General features: G+C 40.0%; 2 protein-coding genes across 2 annotated transcripts; both read left to right on the forward strand.

Annotated features, from left to right (window-relative positions):
* Positions 1-2,250: 2,250 nt before the first annotated feature.
* On the forward strand, positions 2,251-5,119 carry LOC117632440 (L-type lectin-domain containing receptor kinase VIII.1). The gene has a single exon (XM_034365909.1). The coding sequence runs from the start codon at positions 2,484-2,486 to the stop codon at positions 4,623-4,625; it is 2,142 nt and encodes a 713-aa protein (XP_034221800.1). The 5' UTR covers positions 2,251-2,483; the 3' UTR covers positions 4,626-5,119.
* A 1,941-nt stretch (positions 5,120-7,060) lies between these two features.
* LOC117632694 (DNA-binding protein S1FA-like) lies at positions 7,061-9,284 on the forward strand. The gene is made up of 2 exons (XM_034366242.1): positions 7,061-7,243; positions 8,837-9,284. Exons 1-2 carry the CDS (start codon positions 7,190-7,192, stop codon positions 9,032-9,034), a joined length of 252 nt encoding a protein of 83 aa, XP_034222133.1. The 5' UTR covers positions 7,061-7,189; the 3' UTR covers positions 9,035-9,284.
* The last annotated feature ends 436 nt before the right edge of the window (positions 9,285-9,720 follow it).

Here is a 9,720-nt window from a genome sequence, read left to right on the forward strand (position 1 = left end):
CTTATCTTTAATCATCATATTATATATATAAATGTATTATCTTTATATATGTACAGTGGCTTAGACTTATTTTATTAGTGGACCGTTTAGATTTTCTGGATCTAAATGATCATAAACTATTCATATTGATAGCCGTCTGATGTCAAGATTTCATCATTCATGACTTCATTAGTCAATTGATTAATTGGAAAACAAGTGCACTAATTAAAAACATCTTCAACCGAGATGTTATAATATGTGAACATGAAACGATGAAAAATAAAGATGGAAAGGGATGTGTTAATAATAATAATATATCAAAAAGCTTGAGATGAAGATGCTCTAAACGTAAGCACGTGCCTGAACTTGGTAAGCAGCACAATTGAAGTAATAAAATAATGGGGAAAAAGAAAAAAAAAAAACTAGAATGAAAATGTGAAACGCACTCAAACTCAAAGTCTAAAACTGAAGCTGCCAAACACATGAATGGCCGACTCATATATATATTATCTCATTATCACCTAGACCTAGACCGCCCATTTCGATGGAACCACCGAGACAAGATTAAAGTGATTAGATGTCTCTCTTGCACGTCCACCAAACTATATGGGTCCCTATATGCCACAGCACGCCAATGCCATCCAATTTTCAAACTATTCCGTTGAGAGATGATAGCTCCACATTCTTGTACGCACCAGTAATTACCATTATACCAATTTCTGTATCATTTGGCACAACTTCTTACATAAGAGGACATATTTTCGATTACACGACATGATCTCTTATCATTTAAGTTAAAATAGCTGTAAAAATTGACATTGTGATATTACATTTACACGCGACCAAAGTTAGCCTTTAGATTTTAAAGATTATGTTTGAACACATGTCAACAATGCACTCTGTTTTTGAAATATAAGCAATAATACCATTTGCGGCGGGGGTTAATTTTGTAACGTATCTTTTGCATATTGTATAAGTATGATGCAAGCACATACGAATAATATATGTCATCTAAAATATAGGAGTTCTACAAATTTACGGATCCTGTACGATGAAACAACCTACACACCCTCAGGGCTAGCCTTGCGACTAACGGTAGCATAATTGTAAGGGTAAATTGTTAAGCAACAATTTTATTGTGGCCTTGCGACTAACGGAAGCATGATGAAGGTGATGTGGCCAGTGTGCTGTATATGCCCCAACGGCCCGCGTATGTCATGCGTGCTCAACAGTCAACTTAACATGACGTGCTGATTTCCAGTCAAAAAAGGGGAGGTGAGAAGGCAAAAAATAAATATATAAATAAAGAGAAATTAGAAAAATTATGGTACAAATATAAGGGTGTGAATGTGAAGCTTATATTCAACATGTGAAAACTAAGATTTGTACGTTTTTCGAAAAGATTGCGTTGTTGTCAAATCCTAAAACAATAGCATTATAAGAAAAAAGATTCCAATTATGGCACACTATTTTTATTCGAAGGATTAAACACCTTATTATCAAGCAAAGATTACAAAAAGCCCAATACAAAATCAAAAAAAGAAAAACAAGAGCTCAACAAAAAAGAAGAAAAGAAAAACCCAACTCTAAGTATAGACCCAAAATAACAATAAACAATAAGTCGCCATTGTCATCTTATCATAAGCAAAAAAGGTTGAAAAGAACCAACAAATGAGATCTATAGAACATTTCATCACACTAGTAATGTTGTTGCCTTATCGTTAACGTTATCACCTCGCCACTACAACTCTGCCATACTTACCACCACCATCACCATCGCTACACACCATCATCATTGTATATATCGTTGTTGTTGACACACACACACGCATTAGTACCCGATATTACTACTACGTAAGTTGCATTATTAGTAAGGATTGTGCCGAGAAAATGACAATCCAAAATTTCATATACTTCTATGTTTTGGGTTAACATCAACTAGATATTATTATGTCACTATTTAACATTGGCTTAATCATCACTAATTAACAAATTTTCCATGACAAATAATGGAATTAGCAGACAGTTTTTAGCTAAGCATATTAATTAACATTACTGATTGACAATTACCTCACGTTATTGACTATCATCAAGCAACTAATTGGTTTTAAAAGCGTGACAAATTGTCATTACGTGCGAGAAGAAATTTCCCCCAAAAGCTAGTGGCGCGAGCTCAACGCCAAAAAGTAAAAGAAAGCCTAGCTTTATCTACGATCACCGAAAAAATAACCGTTACGAAGGGACACGTGGCGCAATGCCCACCCACCTGTCTCCTTTGGATTCTGTATCCCCCGCACCCCTCTCCCTCTCCCCATTAGTATTCCTTGTTTGCTTCCCCAGCTTTGTTCTGTTTTAAGGCAAGGAATACAACCTCCCTATCACTCTCTCTCTCTCTCTCACGCAAAACCCCGTGATTTCATTTCACTTCAGAAATTTCTTCATCTCATCTTCTTCAACCCTCCACTAGCACCACAGAAAATTCTGATGGCTGCTCATCACTCATAATGTTGGATTTTCATTGCCCAACTTTCTCACTCGTTGTCTTTTTGCCCATCTTCTTCCTTGTTATTACGAATGCGGCAACTGAGTTCGACTTCGGCACCCTGACTCTGAGCAGCCTCAAGCTCATCGGCGACGCCCACCTCAACAATGGCAGCGTCCGCCTTACCCGCGACCTCGCGGTCCCCACCTCCGGCTCCGGCCGCGTCCTCTACTCCAAGCCCGTCCGCTTCCGGCAACCCTCCTCCCCCTTTCCGGCGAGCTTCTCCACATTCTTCTCCTTCTCCATCACCAACCTCAACCCCTCCTCCATCGGTGGCGGCCTCGCCTTCCTCATCGCCCCCGACGACGCCGAGCTAGGCGACGCCGGCGGCTTCCTCGGCCTCGAGTCGGGCTCGGATCCCGGGTCGGGTTTCGTCGCCGTAGAGTTCGACACACTCATGGACGTCGAGTTCAAGGACATCAACAGCAACCACGTCGGCTTGGATCTGAACTCCATGGTGTCGACACGTGTCGGCGATCTGAGCTCCATCGATGTCGATCTCAAGAGCGGCGACCTGGTGAACTCGTGGATCGAGTACGACGGGTCGAGTCGGGTCATCAACGTCTCGGTCTCGTACTCGAATCTGAAACCCAGAGACCCGGTTTTGTCCTACTCGCTCGATCTGGGCCAGTACGTCAGCGATTTCATGTACGTGGGTTTTTCCGGGTCGACCCAAGGCAGCACGGAGATTCACAGCGTCGACTGGTGGAGCTTCAGCTCGTCGTTCGATTCGATGCTTTCGCCATCTGGGTCTTCTTCACCACCTCCGCCGCCTCCGACGACCACTCTGATGAACCCAACTGCCAATTCGGTTAAATCTCCGCCGCCTTCAATGCCTCCAAGTGGGTCTAGTAACACTAGCAGTTCGAATCAGAAGAACAGTAAGTCTTCTTCTTGCCATAACCACCTCTGCAGAGAAGGTCCAGGAGCTGTAGCTGGCGTGGTGACTGCTTCGGCTTTCGTTTTGGCTCTGTTTGCTGGTGTGTTTATCTGGGTTTACTCTAAGAAATTCAAAAATGTCAGGAAATCTGATAATTCTTTTGCTTCGGATGTCATCAAAATGCCGAAGGAGTTCACTTATAGGGAGCTCAAGGCAGCCACCAAGTGCTTCAATGCGAATAGAATTATTGGGCATGGCGCTTTTGGAATTGTCTATAAAGGTATATTACAAGAAACAGGCGACATTGTTGCAGTGAAGAGATGCAGCCACAGCAGCCAGGGGAAAAACGAGTTTTTGTCGGAATTATCTATAATTGGAACTCTCAGGCATCGAAATTTGGTGAGGCTTCAAGGGTGGTGCCATGAGAAAGGTGAAATTTTGTTAGTGTATGATTTGATGCCCAATGGGAGTCTCGACAAGGCCTTGTTTGAGGCAAGAACGCCTCTGCCTTGGCCTCACAGGAGAAAGATTTTATTTGGGGTTGCCTCTGCTCTGGCCTATTTGCATCAAGAGTGTGAAAACCAGGTGATCCACAGAGACATTAAGACCAGCAACATAATGCTGGATGAAGGGTTCAATGCCAAGCTGGGAGATTTTGGATTGGCGAGGCAAATCGAGCACGATAAGTCGCCAGACGCCACGGTGGCGGCCGGAACAATGGGGTACCTGGCGCCGGATTACTTGCTAACCGGCAGGGCGACTGAGAAAACCGATGTGTTCAGCTTTGGGGCGGTGGTGCTTGAGGTGGGCAGTGGAAGAAGGCCAATTGAGAGAGAAGTAAGTGGGGTGGGGAAAGTGGGTGTGTGTAGTAATTTGGTAGAGTGGGTGTGGAGTTTGCACAGAGAAGGAAAGCTGTTAATGGCGGCTGATCCAAGGCTTGAGGGCCAATTTGATGAGGGAGAGATGAGGAAGGTGCTTCTGGTTGGGCTGGCTTGCTCTCACCCAGACCCTTCTGCAAGACCCACCATGAGAGGTGTGGTTCAAATGCTGGTGGGGGAAGCTGAAGTCCCAATTGTCCCCAGAACGAAACCCTCCACCACTTTCAGCACCTCACATCTCCTGATGAGCTTGCAGGACAGTGTTTCTGACTGCAATGGCATGATCACCCTCTCCACCTCCTCCTCAGAACTGAGCTTTCATGGCGGCGGTGATCACATCGTCTGATTAAATCATAATTAACGATGCATATTTAATTTGATATATATATATATATATATATATTATATTATATTTCATTTGTTCTTGTATGTAATTAGTGACACAAACTTAAGCAGCAAAATTTTTGTGTTAACTAAATTATTTGTATACATAAATAATTACACTTAAAAGGTCGGAATTTTATTTATTTTTCAGTGTGACGATCACACTGTCGCGATGGGTTTTGCGGAGAGGTGGGTGGGAATAGGATTGCTTTGTTGGACAAGCAATGTCAATTCTTATAGTCAAAAGTAGACAACCATAGAGTTTGAGTAGGGGATTGGTAAAGTATAGCATAGGAAAAGGAATGCATATTTATTATTGGCTTTTTGGAAACTCTTCTTTCATGGTGACTCGTGGTGGTGGTGGTGGGTGTAGTAGTGCACTAGTGTGCAAGGGAGGACCTAATTGTCTCATAATTTTATCATGCAATGAATGGACAATCTTCCCTTTCAATTCAATTCAAGTTCTAATCGCATCAAATTAAAGGCAAATTTTTCTCTCTTTTGTATTCTTCTCCAACTTTTAGCTTCCTTTTCCTTTTTTTATTATGTTTCTATAATTGGGTTTGTTTTGTTCTTCACACCCAACTAGTTTTTATTCATTTACTGCCTCCTACTACAAGAGAAAGTGGCTCACAATCACATATAATGCAGCTCACTTTTACCTTTTTTACTTTCCATCAAGCTTTGCAGCCTTAATTTAATGAAAATAAATGCTAGTTGTAACTTGTAACAACATGGGATCATGGTAAAAGCAGTAAAAACCTCAATCCACCAACCATGAGTCCATGACGTGCAAAATTGCATGGCATTTTGTTTGCCTAAACCTCCCCCATGTGGCCCCGGTTCCAGCTCACCATGTCGGGATCATATTTATTTATAATCATAATAATAATAAAAAACTGCCCATTTTGATTTTTTAAATAAAAATATTTTGGTCTCAACTCTGAACTGAACAAATATGAAAGGCTTAAATTAAACTCCTCTGCGTACTTTTTCAAGAATATACTTTTGCCAAAATTCCACCTGGTTCGTGTTTTCCCACGTCACATTTGTACCTCTCTGTAATAAAAAATTACCCAACTCTACTTTTAACTTTTTTGTTTTTTGTGAGTTTACAGAAAAGGAAGAGCGAAGCCAAAATCCCCCATTTGCTGAAGTGGCATTCAGCAATTGGATAAATAACCTTTAAAATGCGTACCAGTTCAGTTCATGCATTCAGAGAGCCCAGAATCTTAGATACTGTGCCTTCTACCGACCACATAATATAATTATGTATAAACATGTGTAACTAAGAATCTTTATTTATTTAATTTTTTTGGGACAAGTGTAACTAAGAATTTTGTCAGCACTGAAACTAATGAGCTAAAATACATGAAAAATTGATGGATTAGGTGCGTTAGAAAAATAAAATGCCATGTGGTATGTGGGCCGCTATGGCAGCTAAGAGAACAATGGGCCTCACCCGAAGGACAGAGACTTACCAGAATTAAAAAGAGAGCCATTATTAAGGCTTGAGGACGAAGCATTCTTAACCACCTTTGATACTTGATTTGAAATTTCCGTGGGGTAGCCCTTGTTTCATTGTTTCCGCCATATCAACCCATGTGCTCCTAGAACCATACTCTGTTTGCCATCCTCAAGATTAAAGAATATTTTGAGTTTGATAAGTGATGTTTGTATTTGATGGGAAGGATTTGGTGACAACCTATGAATCACGTGCCATCTAGCCAATGGTTTTGGGTGCCGTATTAGTTACGAGAATACATTTTTTTAAGATTGGGTTCGAATAAGTCCAAGATGTCTGAATTTGGCTGACTTGCTATCTAGTGGTCTTATGTTTGAATTCCCATGACATTTTGATAGTGTGTGTAAAAACTCATCTCCCTATTGTAGTTTAAACTCATCTCCCTAGTGTTGGTCGATTCGGATTCGGTCATGCAACCTCTATCTCTTTGTGGAAATAGAACCAATGGGTTTAATGACAAAGTTGTGAGCAACTCTAATTGGGTTTTTGGCCATCTAGGCACCAAGTCAACAAACAAGGATTTTATGGATGAAGTTCACGGAATTGGGTAACATGGAACACATACTTACAGCTTCATGCAAACTGAGATTCAAATTCAAATTTCGGAGGCACGACAATGCATAAAAATTTAACAGATCCATATAGAAGCCCAAATAGTTCTGACCTGCAAATTCAAATCCTCTCTCATCTTTTCAAAGCTCCAAGCTTTGGTTGTTAATGGACTCAGCGCAATGAGCAAATCCAAGCCCATTTCAACCCCAAATGTGAACATGTGAAAAAAAACCCATTAATGGGCAAATTGGCAGTCACAGAAGCAAGTCAAACAAATAGGCTATCTGATCATAGGGCCAACCACCTCACTTTCCAATTATAACAGACCCAACTCCATTCCCATACGTCACCAGATCTCACCCTTCGTATTTAGTCTTTCTGGAATCTTCTCTGTGGTCCAAAGTTGAGCCGGATCTCTCGAGTCTCAGGCTCAAAGCGATAGGACAGCCATGGCTGACGAGTTCGAGTTCGCGGACAAGGTTCCTCCTTCGTTCGATGGCGTGGTATGATTTCACAGGAACCCCAATTATCTCCTGCCTATTTGTGCTGTAATTTTAGATGTTGTATTTGTGAAATCGGAATTTATATTGCTCACTTTGAGCTGTTGTGAGGTTCTGTTGATCGAATATTATGCATGCATGGGCCATGGCTAGATTGTTTGGAATATTAGCTCTCTGGCTTTGTGTTTTGGTTGATTAGATAGAAATGCATTTCCTGGGAAAAGATTTTCGTGATCTGAGAATTGGTCTTCCAAAACTCGGATAAAAATTCAGATTTTAAGCTTTTTTCATGATTGAATTTGGAAACTCGTTTGCACAGCCTTAATTCTGCAGGGACTTTTGTTAACAATTGCTTTATTTCCTTGTTGATGCATTTTGTTCCCTTCTTGTAATTATCTGTGAGCTCAATGAATGAGATAAGAGATTCAGATGCTAAGGAATCTGTCTGCATAATTAGGTGGAATGATTGTAATCGTTTAATCTTGAAATGCATGTAATTAGGTGGAACCTATGTGCATGTAATTGGGTTTTTTGTTATCAATATAATAGATTTACCATTTAGATATATCATATGTATATTTTTAGCTGACCACCCAGCGGGTGGCTTTGGTGGTATTGAACTCAAAGCATTGGTTCGAGTCTCACCACCTCATGTGATGGGTCAGGCTAAGACTGAGTCGGCTTGCCTTCAGGGAGTGTCTGCAGTTCTTACATGTGTAGGCGCCTCCTCTCAGCTGATAGCTGGTATTTGTGGATGTCGGATGTCTACCATATCTCCCTAAATTTTCTTGGCATTTATGAGTCACTTTCTATGTCGCTACGAAGTTTGTAGGTTGGCGGGTGGGTTGCATTGCATATATGCGCTTGTCAATCTGAGACATTTTTCCAAGTGATATCCATATATATTTGATGACTCATATTTTAAGACTTTATTGGGATTGAATATCATTATTTCCATTCTTTATGCAAGCTTTGATTTAATCCAGCTTTTGTTTATTAATGAGGAAACTCTGAAAAAATTCAGTCCACTTGCGTTTCCTAACAAATCAGTTTTTGTGCATTTGTTTGTTCTCATAATACAATTGTGCATTTAATGCGGACTTGTGAGGAAGAGAAAGTTCCTTCCAAATACAGGGTCCTAGCAGGCAAAGTTTATGGTCATTAGTCCCCATTCTGAAACTGTTATATTTAACTAGGTTCTTTTTGAAAAACCCCTTTTCGTTTTTAATTGTTGAAGCAATAGCAGGACTAAGCCAATGGAATCTTCCCTAGTTTTTATGTACATATCATGGGCCGGGAGTAGGATGTACCCAGTTTGAAAGTAAGGGGAAAAAAAATCAGCTCAAGTGGAAATAGTTCTGGATCTTGGATGCCGACGCATTTTCGCTAGGTTTTACCATGTAGGGTATGCATTTAATATCCAGTTAAATGAAGAAAATGAATAACACAACAATAGGTAGGGATAACAGCATACTTGAGGCAAATGTTGATCGATGTATTGCACTAGTCCTGGACATTTTTCCTTGTTTTTGTTATACTTTTTCCATTTGTATGTCTGTCTGTCAGGAAATGTAATTTGCTTGGGTGATTTTGCAGGCTGCTGCAAAAGGGTTTAACCCTGGATTGATAGTGTTGCTTGTTGTTGTTGGACTACTGGTGATTTTCCTGGTTGGAAACTACGCACTTTACGTGTATGCTCAAAGAACTGTTCCCCCTAAAAAGAAGAAGCCGGTGTCGAAGAAGAAGCTGAAAAGGGAGAGACTGAAGCAAGGCGTTTCTGCTCCAGGAGAGTAAAAACGTTGAACTCTGTGTTGAGAAGTTTTTCGAAACACCTTATGCGTTTGGGATTGAGAAGTTTTTCTTTATTTGCCTTAATACTTTCGAACTTTAGTTGGAGCTTTGGAAGTTACAAGTTAACCCTGTATCAGCGTAGAGACCAGGGAGTGAGTGAGAATGCTGTTCTTAAAATACAGTTTTATCTCTTTAATTTTAGAACTTAGAAAGAAATCTCTTGCCAAAGCTATTTTAATTATTTTTGTTTGTTGGGTTTGTTTCTTCAATGCTCCTCATCCACTCTCAGATGGCAATATCTGCTCATTTATTTGTAGTCACCCAAAAATAATAAAAAAACAAAAACAAAAACAGAAACAAACTTAAAAAGTACATTAAAAATAATACCTCGACTTAAGGAACAATACGAATGTGGTTCATTTGTTTAATATTGTTTTTAATACTTCAAGCTAAAAATCTTCCTTGGGACAAAAAATCTTATAGCTCATAAGGGCTAAGTCTAAGGTTAGGGTTGTCACTATTCATCATTTGTGGTTCCACCCATGAGGGCTAAGTCTAGGGCAAGTCTAAGGTAAATACTATTTATTGTACTTTATTTTTTATTTTTTTAATACTTTAAATCATTAATTTTGATAATTTTTTGTAATTAAATTTTCGGATAATATTTTTGGTTGTCACGTGTTCATTAT

This window comes from Prunus dulcis, chromosome 6, assembly GCF_902201215.1.
Source record: "Prunus dulcis chromosome 6, ALMONDv2, whole genome shotgun sequence".
In the NCBI taxonomy this organism is placed as follows: Eukaryota; Viridiplantae; Streptophyta; class Magnoliopsida; order Rosales; family Rosaceae; genus Prunus; species Prunus dulcis.

Coding starts and splice junctions, on each gene's coding strand:
- LOC117632440 (XM_034365909.1), top strand. CDS start 2,484: ATGTTGGATTTTCATTGCCCAACTTTCTCACTCGTTGTCTTTTTGCCC.
- LOC117632694 (XM_034366242.1), top strand. CDS start 7,190: ATGGCTGACGAGTTCGAGTTCGCGGACAAGGTTCCTCCTTCGTTCGAT. Junction 7,244..8,836: donor CTCCTTCGTTCGATGGCGTG/GTATGATTTCAC, acceptor GTGATTTTGCAG/GCTGCTGCAAAAGGGTTTAA.